Source organism: Pogona vitticeps, chromosome 7 (assembly GCF_051106095.1).
Source record: "Pogona vitticeps strain Pit_001003342236 chromosome 7, PviZW2.1, whole genome shotgun sequence".
Taxonomy (NCBI): Eukaryota; Metazoa; Chordata; class Lepidosauria; order Squamata; family Agamidae; genus Pogona; species Pogona vitticeps.
In genome coordinates, this window is record NC_135789.1 from 7418930 (window position 1) to 7446727 (window position 27798).

Below are 27798 nucleotides of genomic sequence, written 5' to 3' on the forward strand. Positions count from 1 at the left end.
TGCCAGTTGGTGGTATGGAGTTAGATGGAACAGTGGCCAAGCCCTGCATAAGCTGCCTTCATATGTTGCTTCCTTATGCTTCAGATTTCAGCACATGGCTGAAAAAACCTACAGAGGTCCTACCAGTTTCTCAATTAGATGGGAGAATGTGTAGGATTGACCCCAGTCCAACCTGCCTTGGGATCGATGACGATTCCTATGCTCAGTTCATACAACGGTGTGCTTTTTTGAAGCCTATCTCCAAGAACAGCCCCCGATCTCTGTGTTATTCCTAGTGAGTGGCCTTTTCAGGTTTGCACAATGGCGTCAGTTTCCCACAACGGCCTTGGCCACCATTACTGCTGGTAGTCTTGACAGTGTTGATGACCTCTTGGGGGTTACGGTGATGTCTTTGGGCTGTAATTTCCAGTGGCCATGATAGGGGGGAAGACCTTAGCAAACCCATCTCCTTTGCCCTCTTACCTGACCCCAATCCACATCACACACAGACACACACACACCCCAGAGCGCAAGACAAAGGAAAGATACCATTAAGTTCCCTCAGCCTTGCAACGGCTTCTATTCTCATGGTCTAAGCAGAAAAATATATTTAGGGCATTTCTTGCAGTAAATGTGATGGTTTTAATAAGTCATAGCATGTGATTTCATAGGAAGGTAAACATGAGCTTAATTTGCATGTCTGAACATGATTGTGGAGACAAGGTAACTTCATCTTAGATATACCTATTTCCTCTAGTATTTAGCAATGCCCCCCCCCCCCGGCAATCTTTCCCGCTCCAATGTTAAACATTTCTAAACATGGGCTCCACAAGTTCCTCTGTGACTGCTAGAGACCACGGGGGCAATTTTGCCATGTTTTGAACCTCTGATTTTTTTAAAAAAAATAATTTTTAGAAATAATGTGAAAATAGCTTTCACCAGTAGAGGGCACCTGGGTGCTTTTTCAGTAAGTACCCACTTTTTTGGGGGGGCAGATGCCACCAGGGATGGCTTGTAATGCCTCTAGACCAATGATGTTCTTGGACTACAACTCCCGTAAACCCTGGCTAGCACAGCTAGTAGTGAAGGCTTCTGGGAGTTTTAGACCAAGAACACCTGGGGACCCAAGGTTGGGAGCCACTGGCCTAGACCTTCATCACTTGCCTGGCCCTCCTCTCGTTTGATCAATGGAGAAGACAGGAAACAGCCAAACCCAACAAGGAAGAGAAGGAGACGCACCCAGGGGATCATGGGTAGCCCTTTGTATATGTATGCCACCCTTCAATCCTTGCTCTACAGTGGGCGGGTGACAAAAGCAAAAAGAATTTTAGCTCCATTTTCAGCCTCACCAATACCCGTGGGAGGCAAGTCCATGCCTCAAAAACTGATGACTCTAGTTTTACAGTTTACAATGTTTAGCCTGAACTTTACTTGAACTATCATTTTCAGTCTGAACTTTACAGGAACTATAATTTACGGGTACTATAGTTTTTACAGGAACTATAGCTTTTAGCCTGAACTTTAATTTATCATTTTCAGTCTGAACTTTACAGGAACCATAGTTTTTACAGAAACTATAGTTTTTAGTCTGAGCTTTACAGGAGCTACCTACGGCTCTGAAGTCTTTCCCGAGAATAAGTTCAGCAGGTTGGATACCCTCTGGTAAAGTTCAGACGAAACCCCAGAGTGGATTCAGCAGCTCTGGGAAACTGAAGTCACTGGTATCCTTTGGGGTGTATGTGGTACAGGTAAACCCCAAACTAAGCATCCCATCTTCCCTCCAAAGCCAGTAGATATTAACAAAAACTATAGTATGAGCCTGGAAGTCTTCTCCACTCCGCTCCTTGGCATCTGCATCAAACTCGGGAAGCGAAAGCATACATCTTGCAAGTGACTATACGTGAATGGTGCACAGGGCGCTGAGATCTCCTGGAAGGGCCAGCATCTGCTTTGGAGAGAAGAAATGACATGAAAACCCTTCTTGCAGCTGAATTCCAAAAACAGTTACAGTTTTGAGTTTAGAGAAAGTCGTTACAATAGGACTCATCTATGGCAGATCAGTTCCAAGCCCCACCCCTGTAGATGCTGGAAAACACAGATTATAGCAAATGCTATTTTAATAGCGAATACTATTAATAGCATGGTCTCTGGCTCCTACTAGTGGCCAGTTCTGGTAACTTCAATGTTAGAAATATATATATCTGGGATTTTTCTTTCCCTATTTTTATATTTTTAGACCGTGGATAAGTAAATCAGTGGATACTGGTCCCATGGGTAAGGGAAAACTATTGTATAAGATGATGATACATGCTGATGATTTTAGAACTGTAGAGCTAGAAGGGACCCTATGGATCACCGAGTCCAGTCCCTCTCAAGAAGGCCCAGTGGGGAATCAAACTCACAACCTCTGGCAAAACGACAGCTCTTCAGTATCTTCAAGGGTTTGTACAGCAGACTCAACAGGATTATTAAAAAGAAGACTGCAAGTCTTTATTCATGGACTTTCATCGTTGGGTGACTTTGAGAAGCACCTCAATATTATTCAGAAGAGCCACCGCTGCTGCTACTACGTCCTTACTCCCTCTCTACTCGTGCTTTTGCCATCTTTTCCACTGACCTGTGAGGGCGTAAAGGCAGCAGGTCAAGGCAACGGAGGCCGCCAAGCATCCCGCGGCACCGGCCATTCCCAACCAGCAAGACCAGCCGAAATCGTAATGGACACCCAGGAAAATGCCGTGCAGCAGGAGCGTGGCCCTCTCCATGTACACGTCGATGGCGTACCAGACCGAGCCCACCAGCCCTAGGACACCTGATGAGGCCAAAGGAAAGAATCGTCAAATGATGGATGGGAACACGAAGGTTTTGCCTCTCATCACATCCAAGGGCGATGGGTTCCAAGCCCATGGGAGCAAATGGATGGACAGGGTCACCACCATTCCCGACAGACCTTTTCCATATTAACAAAGCCAGATCCCCGCAGCGAACTATATGGCACTTACTTCCCACTCCAAGCACCAGTCCCGAGAAGGAGCGCATCTTCAGCTTGACTTGTGGCTCATCCTTGAGAACCTTGACACAATCAAGGCCCAACACCATCAAGATCAGGGCAAATCCAGAGAGGACGTCAGCTGTGATCAGCAATGCCCGGGTCGCTACTATCTTCACTGAGGAAAGAGAGTGAAGGTCAAAGGACCAAAGGACAACCCTATTGACAAACTGGATGTTAGGGGAAACTCTCATGACCTGCTATGGCTTCTTTTTCCACCCACAACATGATTCCCTTGGCAATCGGACATAATTCAACCTGCGTGTACCTTTCGTGACCATTCACAAATGAAAGCACGCTAAATGCAAGATTTGGAGGCGAAGAAAACCACATGCTATGGCATTTTCCACTACTAAAAGAAACATAGCTCCTAATGGCACTGCTAACAGTATTGTCTAATTTGACCCTGACCCAAGGTAGTCTAATTTGACCCAGGCTGTTTCCCTTGTTGAATTATAGTTTTCATTATTTCAACTTACAGATGTTTTCCAGCTGGTTCCCAGCATCTTGTCACCATCATGCATGGCTTAAGCTGAAATTATATGAAAACTAGTGGGTGGAACAACAAAGAAGCAGGCGCTGACTGACAAACCATTGTTATGATAATTTCTTTGTACAGATTTACAATGAGAAATGATCTTCAGAGTTAAAACTTAATACTTCTTTCCCAAGCAGGAAAAGACTGGGAGCTACAGTGTAGCTATAAGACAAGTAGAAGGAAAAACCACACAGACACACGATCAGCTATGTATCATAAAATCACACAGATCCCGAAAAGCTGACCAGGGTTCTCCTATGTAGGAAGTAACCTGGCAGCACCTAACAAGGTGGAAATATTCAGATGTTATGTTTCTGAACTGCCTGGGAGAGACTGCGACCAGCTGACCAATATACCTGTAATTGCTACCAATGGTGGACAGGAAACTACAAAGTCCCTGATCCACCTCTTTCTGGTTCCTTATCATAGCCATTGCAATACAGGAGACTTTCAGGGGAGTCCTGTCCGCAGGCAGTCCTTCGAACAGATAACTACCATCTGTAAAAGAGTATGTATGGTTATCCCAAGAATCACAGAGGCTATTGCAGAGTTAGGTCTCAGTGGTGAGGTTCTCAAGCAGGGAAATCAGGCGATACCCCATGATCCGTAAAAGGCACCAATGTGTTTTTTGCTTGGTGGTAAGACTGGCTGCTGATTCCCACTGCAGGGGTGCCGTGAATCCAGACCAGGTTTTAGGCTGCACTGCACAAGAGCTGTCTAAGGTGCTGAGTCCTAGCTCTCCCGTAGCTCTCCATTATCATTCAAGTATGAACCCAAGCTGTCCCCACTTGACTTCCAAAATCAGACAAGATCCGGGGTGTTCAGGACTGTAAAGTGCTGAGTTAAAGGACCTAGCTAGCAGTAGCAAGTGACGTTCGGCGGCTTTGCTCAGAAGGGTTTCCCAGCAACCCTCCAGAAGAGGAGTCATTCCCAACCTCAGGACCCGTGAGGTTCTCGGACTGCAACTCCCAGAAACCTTCAGCACGCACTGGGCTGGCCAAGATTTCTGGGCGTTGCCCTTCGAGAACCTCTGCAGACCTAAAGCTGGGAATCACTGCTTAGAACAGGAGACACGGTTTCATGGAGGTTAGCACCATGAAAACCACCGAATCCAAAATGGCCGGAATGGCTGACATTAAAACCATCAAATCCAAAATGGCCGACAGGCATTCTTGATCAAAGTTAGCCAGAGACGTACGTGGGTGTTCCCCGAGTATGGAGTCGTACTGGTCACAGGTCTTGACGCCATCTTGCATGTTGGTAACACACTCCCTCCAGAGCCCCCGACATCTATGGCTGACCTAAGAAGATGAAAAAAAATGCAGTGTGGAGATCCATCATCCCGAAGGCTGCTGCTGTCGTTTCATTGTTATTGTTGTTATTGGAGGGGTAGTGTTGTTGTTGTTTTGTGTGTGTCTTGTTTTGGACTGCAATTCCACAAATTCTCCAAGAATTTTGGGAATCGCAGCCTACAAAGCTGAAGCTGCACATCTATAGGGTTTTGTCCTCCCCTGCCTGTCCCCACAGTCCAAAAAGGGTTTATGAGTTATTTACAGACACATCACCTTTTTTTTGGCCTTTGCCTCCTGTTGTTGAAATTTGTTTTTTAAAAAAGAGAAGCCACTGCGGCACTTCCTGGGAGTTGTAGTTTCACTGGAGGGCGCCTCCCAAAGAACTGTGACTCCCAAGAAGCACTGTGGCCGCTTTCCCTGCTTTTTTAAAAAAACAAATCTTGAACAGGAACCAAAAGCCCAAGAAGTGTTTTTTTCAGCAACAAATGTTCAGCAGGGAGACAACATAGATATTCTCTGTTAAAAATGTAACTATAATAGTAACTAACTACTTTGGGAGGGGCTTGGAACTGTGCAGAAATGAAATAGTTATTTTTTAAAACAAATAGATGAAGTGCTGGACTGGGCCAGGTTCGAAGATGGAACTTAATCTGGCTGCAGTTTCCCCTCCCGTCATCCTGCAATTCCTGCAACCGGTAAAATCTATTTCAAGTTTTCGATGTCACAGAGGATGGCAGTGGGAGGGGGGCAGGAAGAAAGTTCTAGCTCTGTTGATGCTGAATGCCAAAATATACAGCAGGAAATCTTGGCGGATGGGTTTACACAAATGCACTAAGAGGGTGTTGGATTGTTTGCAACCTCGCATGCTACCTTACAGGAGGCGTGGCTGGGAGGGACCTTTTTGGGTTGGGGTGTCTGTCTATCTACCCAGCATTAACCAATCATTTCTTCCCTGTCTGTGACTTTAAAGAGATATTTATCTCAGTGTTCTGTGCCTTTCCCCCCATCTCTGTAGTCTGTTGGAGTCTGTTTGCTGAAAGCAGCCACGTTGGTTAGTTTTGCTGTTTGATCTGTTCCATCGTAAGTAATGAAACCTTCTCACTAATGTCTCAGAGCGAGTTACTGAGTCGGCTCTTGCCCATTGATGGGGGAAAGGGGTGGTCTAATCCGGGGAGCTTGAAGCTACTCTGCTCTGTGAACCCCTGCACTTCTGCTGTGCCGCTAGTCGGCTTTAACAAAAAAAAAAAATTGAAATTCTGCAACCGATGCATCAGAAGCCTTGTTCACCTCTAGACTGTCGTCCGCGTTCACCATCCAGCAGTCTGTCCAAGTAGCCGCAATGAGGAGAAGGGTGGAAAGAAGCGCCACGCAGAACGATGCCAGCTGCAACACCCCTGCCATTGGAAAGCCTGGGAAATGCCAACACACACACGCACGCACAAGCATAAGCCTACTGGTGATGTTATTCAGACTACATTCATTCCTCTAATATTTTATGCTCAGTGGTTTAAGTCTCTGGCTGCAGAGACAACGGTTTGGAGTTCGAATCCCCTCCCAGAGCATCCTTGGCAGGGGCTGGACTGGATGATCCATAGGGTCCCTTCCAGCCTGACAATTCTAAGATGATGATACTTCCCCAACAAGCAGTCACAGTCGGATGGTGTTTCTCCAATGGCTGCTGGTGCCAAGCTTAGGAAGATTTACAGTAAACTCCATGAATAGGGGGACAGACAGAAAGGAGCAGTTAGATGATAGTCTGGGAGGAAGACAAGGAGATTTGCAGTGCAGTCCAAGAACTTGAAGCATGTCAATTTACAGTATAGACTCTGAATCCCAGAATCCCCCAGCCAAGTTGTACTTCATTTGGAGCAACTTGTTTGGAAGCTCCTCCCAAACTCTTCATCTACGTCTATTCAGAAACAAATGTTAAGTTTTCAGATGGTCGCTCCCAGCATTTTTTAACCAGCACAACATTGGCTACCCAGCTTCTCTAGATTATAATATGCCTTGCTTAAAATTTTGGTGGTTTAAAAACTAGGAAGGGGGGGGGGTTTGGCTCTCTGTGTGATTAGGAAATGTGCACATTTATGCTCTGTCAAGGGAGCTATCAAAATTCACGTTTTAGGAGCTGATTTCTTTGCCAGAAACGGAATGCTCCGAGTATGAGAATGGGCGTCTGCTCTCACACACAAAAAAATTAAATTAAAAGTATGAGTGTGTGTGTGGATGGCGGAATGAACAACAACATTCATCAGTCAGGTGCCTGGATTAATCATCATTTCTGTGGTGGTGACCTTGCCACATTAAAAAAAAAGTCTCTGAGGAAGAATGAAGCTATAAACAATTAAGGAAAAAATGCATACTGAGAACGATGGAGCAGCTCCATGAAGAGAACTCCAGGGCTTCGGCTTATGTGATCAAGAGGAATTTTTGTTGGATTAAAAGAACAAGAAAGAAGGGGGGGAAAAGAGAGTTTGTACAGCTGTAAAGGGAGGCCACCAATTAAGCTGTCTGGAAAAGGCCGCCCCGCCGTTTGGGAAATTGACAAGAAGGATCGTAGAGTTATCGAATCGTGGAGTTAGAAGGGGCTCAAGAAGACCATCGAGTCCAACCCTCCGCTCAGTGGAGGTATCCAGATCAATGCAATTTACACACTCCTGGGATTTTGAAGCACTCACCACCTCCCGAGGTCATGGGGTTCCGTTGTCGTACTGCTCTAGCAGTTAGGAAGTTTTTCCTGATATTCCACCGAAATCTGGCTTCCTGCCCCTTGAGCCCATGATGACATGTCCTGCGGTCTGGATCAAAAACCAGATCCTGCCCCTCCTCTGTAGGGTCACTTTTCCAGCATTTGCAAGCGTTTGAACAAGATGAAAGAGCCGGAGGATGATTTTATTTTAGGGCAGGTTCTTCGGGTGAAAAAGAAGGTGCAGACTGTTGCGTTAAAAAGACCTCTGCAGCCTTTTTTTTTTCAGTGTGAAGCTCTGCCGTCTGTCCCGATCAAACCCAGAGTGCTGTGGGCACTTTAAAGACGAACAGATTTTTTTATATGGTAGAAGGTTTCTTGGCCTTCAAGTTCTGCTGAATAAAACTAGTTAGTATGACTGTGCCATGGGGAGACATAAGCGTTTCTGTCGTTTTGGGTTCTTTCGGGTAGATCCTCTTTCGGGTTTGAGTTCTTTCTGGTTCTCCCATTCATCCCGAAAAGCCCCAAACTTCAGGTTTTTCCATGAAGGTTTTCCTGTTCTGGTTTCTGACGCTGGACCCAATTAAGCCAGAAGTCTCAAAACCAGCCCCCCCCAAAAAAAGCAGGAACCCACTTTTGCCACATCACCCTCCTCATCAATTCATCTGTAGGAAACAGTACCAGCGAGAAAAAGAAATCATCCCCATCATCATAATCAAAACGAAACACACACTTTCTCTCTAAGGGGGATATATATTATCAAACCCTCTGGACATCAAATTTTAAAATATGGGGGACAGAAAAGGTGCTCTCTTGTGTTCCCACCGAAGGCAGCGGTGAAGGTGGTGGGATCAAGAGGGCTTCTCCTGATGATCTTAACACCCGAGCCAGCTCATAATGGGGGACCAAGTCTTCGAAACAGCTTGGACCCCAAGCTATTTTAGGGCTTTATAGGTTAGAACCAGCATTTTGAATTGTGCCCGAAAATGGATCGGCAGCCGTTGGAGTGGATGGAACAGGGAGGTCTATGTGATCCCTGTAACCCAGCTCCAGTTAGCAATTTTGTCTGCGGCTGTTGGTGGAGAGCGGATGGATGAAAGGAAAAGAGGACATGAATTTGAGGAGCGCCCGAAAAATTCATCCAGCTGTTATCTGCCCATTCCTTGTCTTAAATTTTAAAATTGTTAGTCCCAGCATTCCTTGAGTGGACTTGATAAAGGGAACACATAGAACCAGAGAACCAGAGGCTTGTATATTGGAAGGGGTACCCAAAGATGATCTAGTCTAGCACCCTGCCAATGAAAGAATAAACAACTAAAGCAGATCTCAGCAGATCACCACCTAATATCTGTTTTACAACCGGGTCAGTGCACTTGACTGGGCTTGGCTTCCAGAAGAAAGGGTTGCCTCCTTCTGTAAGTCTAAATTGTTCAATGGGTCTACTCTGTACTAGATTAAGTACCGTTTTAGAGATCTGCTCCTGAGTAAACATGTGCAGAAACATGCCTTTAAAAAAAAAAGCAAAATATCCAGTAAAAAAAATCAGAGGTAGGGTGGGGGGAAAATTACTTGTCTGGACCACAATTCCCATGGGCCATGCTGTCTGAAATTTATGAGAGCTTTCTCTACTGAAACTAAATTTCTCCAAACACTGAGAAAATTCCCGAATTCCTATCTGGGGGGAGGAGGAGACCACATCTCTTGCTTCTCAGCCAAGATCACAAAAACGAGGAATTTTACCTTTCCGTTGAATGAACTCAAGTCCCGGCCTTCATGGTTGAGAGGAACAGAACATCTGGAGAGAGAAATGAGGATTTTTAGGTCATTGTGCTCCAAGTGTTTTAAGATGCCAACGGGAAGATCTGAGGTTGGGCAGCTCACCCAGCTGAGCTGGCATCAGCCACAGGGCAGCATCTAACCCAACTCCCCTCCTGACAAGAGTCAACCGCGATCCAAATTGCTTCTAGATCAGCCTTTTTCTGAAGAAATATCCCATGTCAGCTGGGCTTTTGAGCTTGACGGCAGGGTGGATTCGCTTGTAATTAAAAAGGCTCATGGGCCAGGAAACAGCGGCTGAAGCAAGTGGTGGCACCTTCGCAGGAGCTTGGCAAACAGCGACCAACGCAGCAGGACCCTCCAGATGGATCTCGAGGCTGTGGCCTCCAAGGTCAAAGTGGCGTCAATCATTTCTGGAAAAGGGGTGTTCTAGAACCAGGAAGAGAGGCTGCTTTGAAAGCCATTCTGCATTCCAGTTAATGGCACCAGGAATATTAGCAATGGAACTGTAGAGTACACATTCTGGAGAAATTACTTTTTAAAATAAAGATATCGTTGCCACAGTTCTCCACCCAGCTTGGCCACAGACTGAGATGCCTGGGGCCACTGGAAGTTGTGGTTTATCAGAGTAACTTTTCCGAACTCTGGTAAGATAGCCGCTGAGTTTGCTTTCCAGCAAGAGCCAGCCAGATTCGTCTGGGAAGCCCAAAAGCAGGACGTGAAGTTGGTGGCCCATCTCCTCTGTCTCCCACGGCATTTACCTAGCCATAAAAATCTTACAGAAAAAATTGTTGTTCAGTTCAGCCAACAGACTGCCTCAGAACACCACTGCAAAGTTTCCGTAAAGTCAGGAGAGAGCACAATTTTACAAAAATTTTTGACCCTCTCTAGGTTGGAATGTTTATGAACATTCCCAGGCTACACTTTTTAAAACTTCAATGAGAACAAATCCCAGCATGGTCCTCGGTCTTCTGGGAAGCGCTACGTTCTCAAGCTTTATCACGAAACTATAGGCAGATCCCTCAAAAGCTTCCACTCTTGGTGTGAGCAAAGAGCCGATGTTCCTCGTTTAAGTTGATAAGACATTTTTCCTACAGTCACATTACTTTCCTTGTTGGTTCCTATCTGCTTAGCGTGGGGCTAAGGCATCTGTGTGGACCATTCACACAGAGATATCTGATAGAATGGGAGAGGCTGAAAGAGGCAGTATCTGGGACTTGAACCGCTTAGATTCCCACCCGATAACTCCCAATCTTGAGATTTTGCACAGACTTCTCGAAGTGCCTAGACAAGTGGGTTTTACAGAAAATTTGGCTTCACAAAGAGAAGATTGACTATCAAAAGGTTCAGCTCTGTTTGTATTCCCCATCCTGTTTTCCAAACTGAGAAAAGATCAGATATCTTCCTACGACATGATGTTTAAAGTCACACCACTAAGGCACTCAATAGCTCTATTAGGGGTATATAATAGCTAAAAGCAGAACCAGACAATTCTGTGAGTACTTTATTGAGGGCTCCAATCTGAGGTAAAAGGATCTCTCTCTCTCTCTCTCTCGCCATAATGTGAGTATAACTCAATCTGCATGCTGCAAATCGATTTGCTTTCATGATTGGTTTTCAGGAGATTAACTCTAGGAATGGGAGTTTCTGGGGGTTTTTTTGGACTGCAAATCCCATAATTCTTCATTCCGGACGTTCACCTTGACTTACACACACCCAAATGGGGCTCATCTGGGAGAAAAGGCCTAAACAGGAAGCCTTTGGGACTTATCTAGGCCTAGCTCTACTCGAGCTTCCTGTTCCTGCCCCAGTGCTAGCTGGGAATTTTCTTTTTGAACAGGAAACTAGGCAGAGCCAGGTCTAGCTAAACCTCTAAGACTACCAGTTTAAGCCCTTTTCTCCCAGCTGAGTCATATTTAGGTGTCTGTAAGGTGTGCATGTAAGTTAGGTACCACTCTGGGGAATTATGGGATTTGTAATCCCAAACAAGAGAGAAAGAAATTAGAAAATCCCACCCCTACGAAACCGGTTTTGCTCAGCCATGAAATTTTGAAAGGCGTTCAATATATCCGCGAAGGCTTTCACGGCTGGGATCTAATGGTTGTTCTGGGTTTTTCGGGCTCTTTGGCCGTGTTCTGAAGGTTGTTCTTCCTGACATTTCGCCAGTCTCTGTGGCCGGCATCTTCAGTGGACAGCACTCAGTGAGACTGGCGAAACGTTAGGAAGAACAACCTTCAGAACACGGCTAAAGAGCCCGAAAAACCCAGAACAACCATTAAATTTTGGAAGGTTTACCAAGCTAGACAGAAAATGGTGTAATAGCACCCAAACACACAACTCCTACTGCCTTACAGCTGCAATTGCCCCCTTACACCATTTACCTCCTGCCCCTTTCTGGAACACCATGTCTTATGGCCAACGCAGGCATACAACGCTCTTTGGTAGGCCACCATCTTTCATCATCCTCAGTACGGTCACACACAACGCTTGGCTCCATTTTGAGGAATGGATCTTCCACATCTATCTTGCACACACAGAAAGGAAGGGAGAGGAGGTGGAAAGGAGAGCATTTTCATCTCTGTTCCTCATTTGGGGGCCACCGCTGTGTTTTTTAAGCCTTTGTGGGAAGCTTCAAGGTTTGAACTTTTGAGAACAAGCCCAATTAGGCCAAGTTCACCCCAAGCCAAGCACTAAAACCGCAGGGGAGAAGATTAACCGCCCACCACCCTCTTGTTCACGGCATCTGCTTGTGCAGACGTTATTAGGTTAATTAGCATTTCCTTCACTCGCCAGTCCAAAAATATATGAAGGGGGGAGAGAGAGGAAGGCAAAATAAAGAGGGAAGGGATAATTATGGGAAGCAACGAAAGCCATGTCCCCAGAAGGAAGTTCAGCTGCAAGGCCAGCTCATGAGGAAATGTGGGGGTGGGCAGGGAGAGTGATGATGATGATGATGATGATGATGATGATGATGATGATGATGATGATGATGATGATGATGATGATGATGATGATGATTAAAAATAGAACTGGAGTGCTGGAAGGAACCCTTTGGATCAGCTTCACGGTGTAATATTCCCCTGGCATGCACAGGTGCCGAGTTCAATTCCTGGGGTCTCCAGGAAGACACCGAAGATCTTCAGCCTGAAGCCCTGTTGCCAATGACAACAACAGAAAAAAACAACAACTAGGCTGGACCAACAAAATGAGGCCCCAGTGGAGGCGCAGGATCTGTTCTCGCTCATTCCAGAGGGCAGGACACATAATAATGGGTTCAAGATGCAGGAAGCCAGATTTCAGCTGAGGATCAGGAAAAACTTCATAACTGTTAGAGCAGTACGACAACGGAATCCATGATCTTGGGAGGTGGTGAGTACTCTCAAAGCTGGAGGCATTCAAGAAAAAATTGGACGACTGTCTGTCAGTTTTGATTTGATTTGGATTCTTGCCTTGAGCAGGGGGTTGGACTCCATGGCCTTAAGAGGCCCCTTCCAACTTTGTTAGTCTACCAATCTATGATTCACACCCCCAGGCCAAACACAATGCCTCCCATTCAGGCCAAGAAACTGGTCGGCAACTTGTTTCAGCTCTACAAATTCAGCCCAGAATCCCACAGAGGCTTGGAAAGGAGAGAGGGGCAAAAAAAAGACACAGCAAACTTAAGAAAGCTGGCGATAAAAATATTTTAATGAGACTGATTTTTAGTACAAACAAGTAGACACAAAGGAGTTGCCACTTGGTGGCTTTGTTTTTGGAATTCGAAGCAGTAAAAAGACAGCACCACGCAAAAAAAGTTAAGGCAGCATGTATATCACAGGGGGGTAGAGATCACCACTCATTCTCAGTGATAATTTTTCAGACATTGGGGTGCTTGATTTGCTTGGTTTGGGTCGGTCGGTTTCCCACCAGAGGGAGGAAATCTCAGGGAACCGTTTTTACATCCTGGCTGGGCTTAAGAGTCATTTTGTCTCTTGACTGGGAAAAGCTCAGCCTTGTGTCCTTGAAGACTTTATACGCTCTGCTCTCCCCTTTTTACAGTTGGTCTGAAAAATCAAGGGGGAAAAAGGGGGGGGGCTGTTAGTTTTAAGCCCATAAAAGCAGCAGGTGAGGAAAACACCGTTTCTGCTTCCCTCTCCATCATCTGCCACAGGACCTTTTTTTAAATAAAATAAAATAAAATAAAATATCCATTGCCCTGAACTAATGATCTTGAGGCAGGTTGATAGAACACCAGTTTAGAATAATTTAAAGGGGTAAAATGATATGCAGGAAGTCACATCCTGCTAGGTCAGAGTCAAGCCACTGCAAACCCTACGTGTTTGAGATAGCAGTCAGATGCGAACAAGGCATGAATGGGATGTTGGCTCGCAACTGGTATGCTTTTGGTAGGGAGGACGGATCCGCTCCGGGCTTTGGTCCGAACTGCAAAGGAGGTATTCCATTTGCTACAACCTTGGTTCCTTAAAGAGGTTCAGGACCCGGGACAGCACCCCTATGGTTTGACCTTAAACCTGAAGCAGGCTCGCTATTCCCACGAAATCGGGTCCCCCCCCCATGAAATAAATTTCCAATCATCTGGAATTCCCTTGGAACTTTTAATGCCCCTTGAGACGGAATTAATTAACTCTTCTGCATCCCGTCATTACAGTAAAACCCTGGTTCATCAAATACAAATCTTCACCCTAAGAGACCAGGCACCAATGCAGTGTTTGTTTCCTAATGTTCATCCTGGATTCTGGAAATTAAATCTACATCGTTTGTAAATTTTAAGATTGAGACGGAATGTTAGACAGTGGGCAGTACAGGATTCTCACCAGTAGGAAAGTATATTATAAGCACAAATAGGCTTTGATATGGAAAAGAGTGAAGCGAGACACCAATAAAAACCTGAGAACCCTAGAATTGTAGAGTTGGGGGGGAGGGTCCCCCAGAGGCGATGGGCTCTAAACCCAACCAGAAACCTCAGAGATACAGAATTCCTTGTGTGTCTGAATCCCTTGCCTCTTGGGGCTCTGAGAAACCCCTCTTGCCCCCCCCCCCCCAGATTGCATATAGGAGTGGACCTCTCACTCTTCCCTTGAATAGACCAAGTGGATTCAGACATACTCTCTGGCAGTCGAAGGCTGTGACTGCCGGTAGTACTGCTGTCCCCTTTCTTCTGGCTTTGGGCAGGAGCAAGAGAGGAAGGCGCCTCCCAGCAGGATCAGACTAGCTGCCGACCAGCCCACAAAGAGGGCCGGTCCAAATTCATATCTAGGAGAGAGAAGACGGCAAGATTTACAAAGCAGTGTAAAATCTGGTTGTCAATCAATTTGAAAACAGAGTGGGATCCCCGTATCCACAGGAGCAGTATCCACTGATTCATTCATCCACAGTCTGAAAATATTAAAAATATTAAGAGAAAAATCCTTGAAATTCGCATTTCTCAAGATGGCATTATCAAACTGGCCACTAGAAGGAGCCAGAGACCATGCTATGTATAGTGTTCACTATTAAAATCCTGTTTGCTCATATAAGGTTCTCCTTCTTTGTACTTTGTCTTCTTAACCACCCTATGAGGTAGGCCAGGCTGAAAATAGTAGTTCCATGGTGAGTTCTGTGGCTAAGTGGGGATTTGAACTCAGGTCTCTGCAGCCCTAGCCTGATGCTCTAGCCATGGCACTCTACAGGATCACCATCGTTGGAAGAAATGCAGCATATAAATAAAACTAATAAATAAACATAGACCTTGACAAAAAAACAAAATGATTTTAAAAGATTCTTTCATGGTCATTCTATAGCTTTGTACCCCATCCTGTAACCTATTAATACAGGGCGGGTCAGAAACACTTTGAATAATATATGCAATTTTTGTTAGGGAGCTTCCCATGTCTATTTTGAGAGAATTCCCCACCGTATTCAACTTTTTGTCTACAACTGCCTGCAACACGTGAATTTTTGTACATGGCAGCTGAAACCCTGTTGCGTAGTTATGCAAATGGTATAACTTGTAAAGGCAAACAATCATGTGTTAAGAAAGCTCCATAGGTGTGACCACTTGCATAGCGAGTCAGGTGACTTGACACACCCAATGATCATGCCTATGGAGAGTTCTTAACCTATAGCAATTTGCCATGGAAAGTTATGCCTTTTGCGTAAGTACGCAATAGGATTCTGGCGAATCACCCTCAGGCTATGCCCTTTTTTTGCATAAGAGAACAGGAGTACAAACTTCAGAGATGTATAAACCACCCCTCCCCAAATAATGAACATTGTGCATCTGTTTAAAGTCAAGATCTGAAAATCCTATCCCTTCTTTTTACCTTGCATTCACTGGAGTGCTAGGATTGAAGAATTCATATGTCACTCGTGCAGCGTACCATGAAACCGCCGTCATTGTGCATAAACCTGGAACAATAAGGAGGGTGGGTGGGATTTGCAATATCAGAGCTCAGGTAGTTGGACAAAGCTGAGGTCTTGCGTCAGTGTTCTTTGATTAGAATTCCCAATGTTGTTTCCATTTCTGGAAAAGCAGAAAGCTGAATTGAATGGGGCTGCCATGAAAACAGACTGGGATAGGACACTTCCTCTATGCTGTACTCTAAAGTACATCTCCATCTGTCCAAAGATGCTGTTTATTAAAGAGATGACAGCATACAAGACTCTTTTTGGGGAAGAGTGACCTGCACCTAAATCTGGCTGACCTGAGAGAACAGGCCGAATCTGTAAGTCTTTGAGTTTTAGCTAGGCCTAGCTCTCAGACAAGCTTCCTGTTGCTGCCCCAGTGATTGCTGGGAACTTTCCTTCTGAACAGGAACCTATGTAGACTCTGAATTTCTTATACCAAGGGAGGGTTCTGAGCTCGGAAAGATGCCTCACCCCACAATATGTTTTGGGTGGGGATGCCCCCTGCCTGGTCTCAAGGCCCCTGCATCACCCTCTTCTTCCACAGATGATATGAGATAATAAAAAAACTAATAAACTTGTTTTCCTTGGATTTGCAATGTGAAATATGATACAAGAGCAGCAGCAGTGGGTGGCAAGTCCTGTTCCAATGGTGCTAGGCATCCACTCTAGGTTTTAGGCTGCACTTGGCAAAAATGATCCACAGGGGTTCGGCTTCAGCACCTTGGATAGCTCCCCTAGAGGCAGCGTAAAACCTGGCATGGATTTACCATTCCGCCAGAAGTGGAGTCTGTAGCCTTCTGGGGAAAGAGAGGAGAATGCGACCAAAACATCAGTGCTAGTTGTAAAAATCCCAGGTCTTTGTGGGGCTAACCCATGCAAGGCACGGGCTGGTGACAGAGAAGTCTTAGCCTAAGGAGTCCATCTGTTCGGTGTTTTCCGTACCAGCCAAGAGGAAGAAGACGCCGCCCAGGACAGCAATCCAGCTTTTGGCCACAGGATTCTCGTCCCCAACTTTGGTGCATTTCATCCCGATCACGCTGACGACCACGCCGACAAAGCCCAAGAGGATGGAGACCACCATGAGAGCCCTGGATGTCTGGATGTGAACTGAATGGGCAAGAGACAATTAGTGTTTGCTAATGGTTTTTTAAAAAATATTTTATTGACTCTAAAATACACACGCACACACAAAAAAATAAAACAAAATAAAAAATTCTCTCTCTCTCTCTCTCTCACACACACACAAACACACACACACACACACACACACACAAACACAAAAACACACATACACACAAAGTGTGCTCCTCCACCTGGACCCTTTGGAGAGATGCTGCAATTATTTCATTGACGATGCCCTGTTTTCTTCCCAAAACCTGAACTGATTCTTTTGGCGGTACATTGGCCCTTCCCTTTAATTAATACATAATCAATAAAAGCTCCCCAAATATCTCTGCAGGCATTTTCATTTGTGAACCACTTTTAAAAACTTAATTATCACCAGTTGTTCTATCATCAATAGCAATCTTCTGTACTTCTTTATACCATGCATTGAACTGAAATTCATGGCTTGATTTCCACTTTTGAGCTGTAATTAATCTTGCTGCCGGTACTAAGCATCTTATACATTCCTTTACTGTCCAGTTCCATTGTTCTCTATCCCTTGCTGATATTCACAAGGTTCATCCCAATATTTATTGATTGATTGATCTAAAATATTTTAAACCCACCTTTCTCCTTGAGAAGGACCCAAAATGGCTTACAACATTGCAAGACAATATTTAAAGTTGAAAATAGTGAGTATACAACAGTGGTTAACAACATTAAAAGACAACATCTAAAGCTGAGAGCAATGGACATAAAGAGGCATCTTACATCATTAAAAGGCCATATTAAAGCGAAGAACAATAAGTATACAATTCAAAAAACCAGCTCTTAACATTTCATTACATTTCTACATGGTAAGCCTTTGCTAATTCTCCACAGGGAACAGAAAGCTGCAATTTAGTCTGAGATTTTCAGAACTCAAGGACTTTTGGTCCCATAATTCGGCAGGAAACCCCCAGGATGAATTATGGGTCTGGGAATTCTTTTACTGGCAGGTGGCGAATCGGCTCCCCCCACCTCCATGTGGTTCCCACCCTGCTGATTTAAAAAAGGATTTTAAAAAGCATCCTTAATGTTGGAGTCGTAAGTACTCAGGGCAACTCACAAAGGCGCGTGGGGTTGGGGGAAGGAGGCCGGATAGAGGTTGCTTCCATATAGAAGCCATCCTGCTGAATTATGGGGTCGGGAGTCCTTGAATCACACAGAAAACTACACCTACAAATACAGAGGCCCACTTCTCGCAAGATGATGCTCGGCAGCAACTTCCACAATCTTCATGAATGCATGAGAGACACTCGCTTTGAGGTGCTCTTCGAATGTAATCACACACACATTAAAAAAAACCCTTTTGAAGTGGGCTCTAACCACTGGGCAAGCAGATCGACGGGACTTGAACCTATGGGGGGGAACCTTCAACAGCAAAAAGAAACAAAGGCGTTCTGAACCGTGTCACCTGGACCAAGCGACACACAGGCAAAGAGCTTTTTAATGTGTTGTTTGGAGCATGCGAACGCTCGGCAAAGGACTTTTTAACCTTGGAAACGCCAGAAATGCTAGCAAAGGGCTCTCGGACAGAGCGGCTGAGGGCTCTTGAGAGTCACGTAGCCACAGACATGACCGATGAAAAGTTCCTTTCACAGAGAAGGAAAGAGCTCTTCAACATACCAACAAAGGGCTCTTTTACTGGGGTTCCACTTAATGAGGACTTCTCCAAGAAAGAGCATTGTTCTACTAAAAGCACCTACTCTGGCAGTGGTTGTTTTAGAGTTTTTTGTTTTCATTGTCCAGAAGATTTTAGGAGATCTGTGCCTTCTACCCACCTTCTCCTGCTTTTTTCTCTCCGTCTAAAACTATGTTTTTCTTTACTTTCACTTTGGTTCCTTGACAGACAGGACAGACAAACACAGACAGGCAGACATTTGGAAGGAAGGAAGGAAGGAAGGAAGGAAGGAAGGAAGGAAGGAAGGAAGGAAGGAAGGAAGGAAGGAAGGAAGGAAGGAAGGAAGGAAGGAAGGAAGGAAGGAAGGAAAGCATAGTATTTCCTGTTTCTGCACCCATGGTTCAGATGGTAGGCCCAGGGAGATTATTTGGATAGCACACAGTTTTTGACAAAACAAAGAAATGAACAAACAGCCTAAAACCCAAATCATGGGTGTCTATTGTCAGTTCTCCCACCCCTTACTTTAGGTGAGGGTTAGGAGAAGGGAAGGAGAAGCCCGTGTTGAGTTGCCTTTCCACGGATTCCATGGAAGTATTTCGGAGGATTTCATGGTACCCCCAGCTGGATTTGGTGGTGCCCCAGGGAGCCACGGCGCACAGTTTGGGAACCCCTGACTTATGCTGATCAGAACTTCATGGGTGCGCTTAGGAGCGGACTGAGCGATGAGGTGAGGTGGAGTATGTTCTCTGCACAAATTTCCTCCAAAATGCAAGATGTTCCTGGAAAGTCTCCACTGTGACATTTTCTATAGAAAAGTCCCCATCTTTTTTTTTTTAAAGGCACACAAATAAGACCCAGGAACTCTGTTTCATCAAATTCGCGGGCTAGGATTGAATGGTAAGATTCCATTCCGGACCCCTCTGTTTCTCCCAGATTTAGCTCCATCAATACTAAGAAAACATTGGGCAATATTAGCAACTGCAGAGTTTTAAAGTTTCTCTGCTAATGCTTTCTGAATCATTACTTTCAGGAAGCGTGCTTGAAACAGTGTGGCCTTCTTCGTTGGTTTGCAAACAGAGTGATGTAACAGACCCAACAATCCACAGCAATATTTTGCTTGTAAAAAAAAAATTGCTTATCTTTCGGTTTGCAGGACATTAAGATCCAAACCAAAAGGGTGGCCCCTTTTTTTGGTTTCGTTTTAAGCAAACACACAACTATCTCATCTGCATATTTGGTAGCTCCGAGGCAGCCATAAAAATGCTGGACCACAGAACAAAAATAACCCAGCTAGCACACCGCCTTCTGCTGCACTTCCCACCTGGCAACCATGATTTGAATTCAAATATTTAATTTATCTAGTCTCGTTGATAAGCCGCCTTTCTCTGATAGGGCTCAAAGCAGCTCACAAAGTAAGACACAATCATTAAATGAAATTAAACTATCATAATAACTCAATAATAACAATAACAATAACAATAACAATAACAATAACAATAACAACAACAACAACAACAAAACAACAACAATAAAACAACAACAACAACAACAACAACAACAACAACAACAATAACAATAACAATAACAATAATAATAATAATAATAATAATAATAATAATAATAATAATAATATTTATATGTCAAGTGATTTAAAAGCATTCACTTTAAGAGCAAACCAGCAAGCTGAACAGCTCAAACCAGTGTTCAGGGGACTCACTTTAAAAGTTACACATGAAAATTGAAAGTTAAAAGCCTGCCTGACCAGAGTCACCTTTATGGGTCATTCAGACATGTAAAGGTTTTGTTGAGTAAAGAAGAGTGGAACGCACTAACAGAATTGGACCACACTCTCATTAGTACATTTGGTGGTGGTGGTGGGGAATTCTGGAAGATTTCCCGATTCAAAATTCCCAAGAAAACCACAGGCCAGGGATTAAGCGCAGCCCGTGGTTTCAAAAATGTGAATGTCTGATAGGGAAAGAACGGGGAAAATAAGAGTAGGAAGAGAAATACAGGATTGGTTCCGGAATACTTCCCTGGAGTTCTGTAAAGAAATTCCCGGCAGGGAAGAAATGAAACCAATAATTTACAAGTTCTCTCTCTCTCTCTCTCTCTCTCTCTCTCTCTCTCTCTCTCTCTCTCTGTCTGTCTCCCTGTGTGTGTGTGTAGTGGGGGAATTGTGATAGTTTAAATAGTTTCTAAATTTTTAATTAAATAGTTTTTAAACCACAAAATTAATTTCAAGTGGGTCTTTTACTACCTTCTGCATTTTTTACATTTAAATTACAAATGGAGATTTATTTATTTTTTGCCTGAACTGAAGGTTGATTTCTCAAAAATGAAACAAGTGGGCAGGATGCTCGGGTGCCCCATGTATTCTTATCTGTAGCACTCACATGTATGAAGAGTTTAGTTTCCTGAAATTGCAGACCCCAAAGTAACTTTGAAAGCAAGTCAGGGGAGGGGATCCTCCCCCCCAAATCTTTTCTATTTGGCTGGATAGATTAGTTAGGTCTCTGGCTGAGGAGCGAGTGGTTGGGAGTTTGATTCCCCCACTAGGTCTCCTGGGAGAAGAACCAGCCTGGGTAGCCTTGGGCCAGCTGCACAGTCCCACAGCGCCCCTAGAGGAAGGGAAGGGTAAAGCACTTCAGAGAATTCTCTACCTGGGAAACCCAGGAAAGGCTATGATGTCTTCCTGAGTTTCAAGAGATAAACAGCTCTCTGAGCAAGTGCAAAGGGCACCTCTATCCCCACTCAGAAACTAGTGGCCAGCCCCCTTCCGCCCATCCCTAAAAGTCCCCAGAATTCAGGAAAAATCCTTTTCTGGGAATTTATTAGGGAAAAATATTAGAATATTTATTAGGGGGGAAATGGTGATACCCCAAGGATTAGCAGATGTATTTCTGTGTGATCTTGGTTGGATCAAGACCCACTTCCACCACACAGTGAAATAATAGCCACAAGTATACACTGGAGGTGTGGCGGAGGCAGAGAAGATGAAACCAGGCATAGAGAATGAAATTTCAAAGTGATGAGAGCATTGTTAGCAACAGGAATGAATTTTCAGAGTGTAAGTTTTAACCCGTAATCTACCCAGCGTAGTGCTTACACTCATGGGCTGGAATATACATCAAATATCAAACAAAATCAAAACATTGCAGCAAGCTCCTGGCACAGCCAGAGGAGTTAAATGTCGGGGATGGTCCAGTCTCCAATGCTCAGAATTATATTGATCTTGGACGTCAGTCCTGTTTTTCCTGAATCAGCCTCTTAGCCTGCCAGAATTGGCCTGGAATCCTTCAGCAAGGATGGCCAGGGGCTGGTCGGGGGATCATGGGTCTTGTAGGATCAAAAAAGGGGGGGCGCACAGAACAGAGGCTCATCGGACCATCTACCTGGCCGCAAACATGGGGATTATGGGACTTGGAGTTTAAAACAGCAACCACCACACAGTAAGACCTGTAAGCCACGCACAAAGTCAGAGGCTCGTCCGGCTGTCTGCTTGGCCCCAAGCGTGGGGGATTATGGGATCTATGGTTGAAAAAAAAAAAAACCCAGTAAGATCAGACCGGGGCTGGGGATTCCGGGTCTCCTCCTTTCAAAACGCAGGAAGGTCTCAAGGCGCAGAGCTTCGCGATGATGGGTCTTGGTGTCCCTCCCCCCCCCAAGCAGCTTCCCCATCCTGTGGCCCAGATCCAGGTGAGCTCAGCACCTTTGGGCCCCCGCCCCATAGCCCGCCCCCTCGCCCCCCCCGCGGCCGGGGACGCACCGTCGAGCGAGAGGAGCGACTCGTGGAGTTTGCACTGGACCTGCCCGGTGCTTTGCGAGGCGCAGCTCATCCAGAGCCCCTCGTACAGCCCGACGGCGGTGATGATGGCGTCGCCGGCGTAGGAGCTCTGCTTCCACTGGGGCAGCGCCGAGGCGCAGATGGTCCCGATCCAGCCGGCCAGCGCGAGGAAGTAGCCCACTAGCTGCAACCCCGCGCTGGCCATCGGGGAGAGCGGGCGGGCGAGCGGACGAACGGGCGGGCGAGCGGACGGGGCGGGCGACAGCGGGAACTGCGCGGCCGCGCTCCCAGGGCCACCCCCGCGCGGGAGACGCCGGAGTCTCTCTCTCTCTCTCTCTCTCTCTCTCTCTCGCCCCCTCCCTTTCCGAGTCAGATAGCCTGCCCCCGGAGCGGGAGGAGCCAGCCCCTCGGAAGCATGCCAGGCTCTCTCTCTCTCTCCCCCTCCCCCGCCGCCCCTCCAGGGACCTTATTGCGAGGGGGGCAGCGCAACACTACCACTTTCCTGCCCAGCTACGACGATGTTGGGAGGGAGGGAAGGAGGGGTGTCGCCTTGGACCGGGGACCCCGTCCAAGGCTAGTGGAACCCTCCATCAAGTGAATTTTGTGCGATTTGGGGGATTTACTTTTTTTGTTGTTCAATTGTTAAATCGTGTCCGATTCTTTGTGACCCCATGGACCAGAGCACGCCAGGCCCTCCTGTCTTCCACTGCCTCCCGGAGTTGGGTCAAATTCATGTTGGTGGCTTCGATGACACTCTCCATCCATCTCGTCCTCTGCCGTCCCCTTCTCCTCTTGCCTTCACAATTTCCCAACATCTGGGTCTTTTCCAGGGAGTCTTCTCTTCTCATGAGATGGCCAAAGGACTGGAGCCTCAGCTTCAGGATCTGCCCTTCCAGGGAGGACCCAGGGTTGATTCCTTTCAGAATGGGTACGTTTGATCCCCTTGCAGTCCAGATTTTAGGAAGGGCCGTCCCATGTTATTTTGCTGCCTGAGGCAGAGCCGCCCCACCCCCATGGCATAGTTGTCAAAGACAGCTAAGAAATGTCTCTCCGGGACTTTGGTAAAAACGTAGTTATAATCAAGCACATAAATGGGCAATTCACAGCATGCTGAAGGGACCACCTCGCCCTGCCAAAGAGTAGGGCCGGCCCATGATTCCTGCCCTCTTGGGTCCAAATAGCAAGACCCCAATGCGTTGTGGATGTTACATTGGGTTAGGTCTCTCTCACCTTGCCATTGTCAGCTTGGATGGGCAAGAACGCTGCTGGAGGATGAAGAGAGGGCTCCCTTCCCACCTAGAAATCGACTGTGTTCAAAAAAGCTCAGTGGTTTAGGTCTCCAGCTGCAGAGCCAGAGGTTGGGAGTTTGATTCCCCCCACTGGCCCTCCTTGACAGGGGCTGGACTAGATGATCCATAGGGTCCCTTCCAGCTCTGCCCTTCTAAAATTATATATAGCCTTATGCAGCACAAATTTGACTAATTCCCCATTAAAAGCTGCCCAAGTTAGTGAGTTTCACATCCTTATGCAAATTCCATCAGCCCCAGTCACTGCCCTTGCTGGGAGATGCTTTTTGGACTATGACTGTCATCATCCTTCAACGCTCTTGCAGCTGGCATGGTCAAATGTGTTGTGTAGGCCAAAAACGACAAGTTTTCAAAGTTCTTTGTAAGACCAGTGATAAGCGATTCTGAAAATGTAGTGTAAACCATGGGTAAGACCAACACTTTTCTTACTCTAAAGTAAGAGCCTTTTTTGTTATTAGTATCAGGGTGCTGCACAATTTAAAATTATGGACGCACATGAAATATAGGTAAAATTTTAAAAAAGTTACAATGTAAAAGATTATTAGATTGTTTTTGACCATAAGCTGCCTACTTTAGTAGCGTTCTCTTGGCCATTTGCTAGATTTTTTTTTGTACATGTGGTGGAGCATAAAAGTGCTGCATGGACTGAATTTCTCCACAGTCACGGAAAGTTTGTCCTGCACCCAAGTTGCCTCATTCGTCTTCGCTCTTCCTCCTTCGCTTCGAGGTCTCTTAAGTGACTTCCAGAGGGTCCAGATGGACGCCTTAAGGGCGTTATGTGTCGAGATTAAAATGACTTAAATATTCCCAACGCAGTGTCATCACAATCCTTGTAAGAGACGAGAAAGTGAAAATAACAGCAGGTTCGAAACAAAGCAACATGGGAGCTCTGCAGAGTAAAGGGAGATTTACGTCCTGGTGAGCAAAATCAAAATAAATAAATAAATAAATAAATAAATAAATAAATAAATAAGTAAGTAAGTAAGTAAGTAAGTAAGTAAGTAAGTAAATAAGTAAATAAATAAATAAATAAATAAATAAATAAATAAATAAATAAATAAATAAATAAATAAATAAATAAATAAATAAAGGGTGAGCCTTAGTTTAATTTAGGCAGCAATCTATGAATTGCAGATCTGTGGAATTTGAGTAAATATGCGTAGGATCCCAACAAAATAGCTTTCTTTTAGGCATGGCTTGGCGGATCGCCAAAGGCGCCTGTTGCTTTGCAAGTGCCCCCTCCAAGGTAGAATGGGCTCACTTTGTCGGATCAGGACCACCGCTCACAATAGTGCTGGAAACCCATGCCCTGCTACACTACCCCCCCCCTTTGCAGGCAGTATCTTCAACTCCTGCCCCCCCTTTTTTTCTGCCCAAGAGGCCTGAGCTGCATCCTAATGAAGCTAACCTTTCGCTCTCCCCTCGCTTTGCTCCCAACGCTTGCATTGTGCGCAGCCCCCGTTTGTGGGGGCCGGCTGGCCTTTCCGGCAGGAATTTGGGTGGGCTGCAGTTGTCAACAAAAAAGCACATTGACTCCAGGGAGCAGCTTCGGAGCGCTCGGGGTTTCTGCGCCTTCGGTTTTTGCTCTCCTCCGTCGCACAAGTATGTGTGCTCAGGGACCAGGGAGAAAGCATTTTCTTCCTTTAATTTCCACCCCCCCACCCCCCCGGGCAGCCTGGCAGGAGAAAAAAATTATACCGTGGGTCAGTTGAGCCAAGGGTACCTCCCTTGCCCCACAGCAGGCAGCTTGGAGGGAGGCCAGATTCTAAACTGTGCCCGGCGCAAACCTGCCTAAAGCAGTTTGAGAATTGATCTCCCAGGTAGCCTTTGGGGGGGTGGGAGGAGAAAATCCGTACGTAAAATCAAAGTAACAGGACAGGCAGCTGAAAAAGACCCAAAGTAAGGTTTTTCCAGTTGTGATGTATGGAAGCGAGAGCTGGACCATAAAGAAGGCTGACGGCCGAAGAATGGATGCTTTTTGAATTGTGGTGCTGGAGGAGACTCTTGAAAGTCCCCTGGATTGCAAGGAGAACAAACCTATCCATTTTGAAGGAATTCAACACTGAGTGCTCACTGGAAGGACAGATCCTGAAGCTGAGGCTCCAATACTTTGGCCATCTCATGAGAAGAGAAGACTCTCTAGAAAAGACCCTGATGTTAGGAACATGTGAAGGCAGGAGGAGAAGGGGACGACAGAGGACGAGATGGTTGGACAGTGTCATTGAAGCCACCAACATGAATTTGACCCAACTCCGGGAGGCAGTGGAAGACAGGAGGGACTGGCACGCTCTGATCCATGGGGTTGCGAAGAGTCGGACATGACTTAACGACTAATCAACGACATCACTCATATCTTCCGAAGTCTAGCTTTTCTTTCCTAAGCGATTTCTCTTCCACTCTGTTAACCACTTTGCACACAAATCACAACCCGTGTAGACGCTCAGCAAAGCATGTTATTGTAAAGGTACAGAGGTGTGTTTATTACCTCACTGCTTTGTCAGGTTGGGGGAGGAAACAGGAGTCAAGGGGAATCCTAACAAGCAAACCTTTGCTGCTCCACATGCGGCAACATTTAATTCCATAAGATGAGGATTTGGGGGGGGGGGGTCTTGTTAACAGCCCTGGAAAAGCCAAATTTTTAATTCGACAAGAAATGTGCATCCAGTATTCTGTGTGCCCCCTGCCATTCCACACCAATTCAAGAAGCAAAGTAAGGTGAACCAAGTTTACTGAACGTGAACAGATTACTAATGAGAGAGGAGAGTTAAAGATTTCCAGCCAGGAACAGAAAGGGCTAGACCGGGAGATAAATTGCAGAAATGTCGGGACCTGAGGCTATGCTGGAGTGTTGGGGAACTTCTGATCATTCAGCCTTTGATCCTCCCATGCTTATGGCTACCCTGGATCACCTCCATCATCCTCAATGACATAAATTGCTAGGAAAAAGAGATATTTGATGACACGGGTAGCTTGCAACTGGGACAGGAGGAGGATGACACCCATTTGGAGTTGGGCTACCTGCCTGTATAGCTCAGTGGTTGAGGCATCCAGCTGTGGAGCCAGAGGTTGGGAGTTCGATTCCCCCACTGGGTCTCCCAGAAGAGCCAGCCTGGGTGGCCTTGGGCCAGCTGCACCGTCCCGGGATGCCACCAGAAGAAAGGAATGGTAAACCATTTCTGAGGACTCTCTACTTGGAAAACCCTGGAAAAGATTGCCATAAGTCAAAATGGACTTGCGTATGATGATTATTAACTGGCCCAGGGTGTGTCTGTCCAAGAGCACACACCCCCAAAAGAGGGGACCAGTAAACCACTTCTGAGTTCTTAATGCCTGGAAAACATTTGAGTGGTTTTGAAGAAGTTAGAAATGACTTGACGGCAGGTCATTGTTACGAAGCACCTTGGAACCAGGTTTTGATCGAGAGATCAGCTTCTTCCATAAACTGCATCTATGCCATTCCCAGGTGGCTCACAAAATATCACACCCCGTGAGAGACGAAAGCATGTCCTCGAATCCCCAAGCTGTGCATCATTTTAACCTTCCAGAAAACATCTTTCTGGTTTTTTTTTCCAGATGCCCTTTGGCTTGCTTTTAACCCCCTCCTGAATTCTCCGGTGTCTCTCAACTTCTCATTTTTCTGTGTTTCTTTGTCTTGTCTTTATGAGCTCCCTCTCCATCGCAAAACTGCCCATTTTCTACAACTGCCCTGCAATTACAAAATTCCAGTCCTTGAAGGCTTCTACATCAGTTCATCTTGAATTTCCCTTGGATTAAATAAAGTCTCTTAACTATACCTTGCCTCCCATTTTTAAAAAATGATTCCTTCCCTGTTCAGCCCACCCCCCCCTTCTCCCTGTCCTTCTGAATTGGCTTTTAAATAAAAGTTTTACAAAGAAGGACCTTATCTACAAAATGTAGAGGAACCGCATTGGCGGTAAGTAGTTTGGTCTCTAAGGGGTAAGCATTGCATTGTGGGAGGGTGCTCTGCAACGTAAGCATTTAAAGCACTCAAAGCTGAATTCTTGCAGGTCAAAGTGATTTGTATAAATTGCATCTGGCTTTCTGTTTCTTAGGGTTCACACTTTCCTCTTTATCCATTTATTTTTACCATCCAAACAAGGCCTTGGAATATTTAAGAGAAATCTTTTATAAAAAATTCTATAAGGACTCCCTGTTGCACTGTGGGAGGGGTAAGGGTTAGGATTTAGGGTCAAGGGTCAAGGGTCTAGGGTA

The 27798-nt window shown here is 45.6% G+C and overlaps 2 protein-coding genes across 3 annotated transcripts; both read right to left on the reverse strand.

The window, feature by feature from the left end:
- Nucleotides 1-567: 567 nt before the first annotated feature.
- LOC110086804 (claudin-16-like) lies at nt 568-9539 on the reverse strand. Of its 2 annotated transcripts, none has more exons than XM_020808007.3 (7): nt 9423-9539; nt 9282-9336; nt 6143-6264; nt 4762-4864; nt 2979-3143; nt 2597-2788; nt 568-1924 (listed from the first exon to the last, which is right to left on the reverse strand). In XM_020808007.3, exons 3-7 carry the CDS (start codon nt 6254-6256, stop codon nt 1836-1838), a joined length of 663 nt encoding a protein of 220 aa, XP_020663666.3. In that variant the 5' UTR covers nt 6257-6264; nt 9282-9336; nt 9423-9539; the 3' UTR covers nt 568-1835. The 2 variants fall into 2 exon arrangements, with proteins under 2 accessions (XP_020663666.3, XP_072834884.2); XM_072978783.2 differs by having other exon boundaries at nt 568-1927.
- Nucleotides 9540-12986: 3447 nt separating this feature from the next.
- Nucleotides 12987-22611, reverse strand: CLDN19 (claudin 19). The gene is made up of 5 exons (XM_020808029.3): nt 22241-22611; nt 16647-16811; nt 15620-15704; nt 14424-14570; nt 12987-13360 (listed from the first exon to the last, which is right to left on the reverse strand). The coding sequence occupies exons 1-5, from the start codon at nt 22461-22463 to the stop codon at nt 13327-13329; spliced, it is 654 nt and encodes a 217-aa protein (XP_020663688.1). The 5' UTR covers nt 22464-22611; the 3' UTR covers nt 12987-13326.
- Between the last annotated feature and the right edge of the window lie 5187 nt (nt 22612-27798).

Coding starts and splice junctions, on each gene's coding strand:
- LOC110086804 (XM_072978783.2), bottom strand. CDS start 6,256: ATGGCAGGGGTGTTGCAGCTGGCATCGTTCTGCGTGGCGCTTCTTTCC. Junction 4,865..6,142: donor ACGCGGACGACAGTCTAGAG/GTGAACAAGGCT, acceptor TCATCTTCTTAG/GTCAGCCATAGATGTCGGGG. Junction 3,144..4,761: donor CATACTCGGGGAACACCCAC/GTACGTCTCTGG, acceptor CTCTTTCCTCAG/TGAAGATAGTAGCGACCCGG.
- CLDN19 (XM_020808029.3), bottom strand. CDS start 22,463: ATGGCCAGCGCGGGGTTGCAGCTAGTGGGCTACTTCCTCGCGCTGGCC. Junction 14,571..15,619: donor AGCACTCCAGTGAATGCAAG/GTAAAAAGAAGG, acceptor TCTCTCTCCTAG/ATATGAATTTGGACCGGCCC. Junction 13,361..14,423: donor CAGCCTTCGACTGCCAGAGA/GTATGTCTGAAT, acceptor TTGATTTTTCAG/ACCAACTGTAAAAAGGGGAG.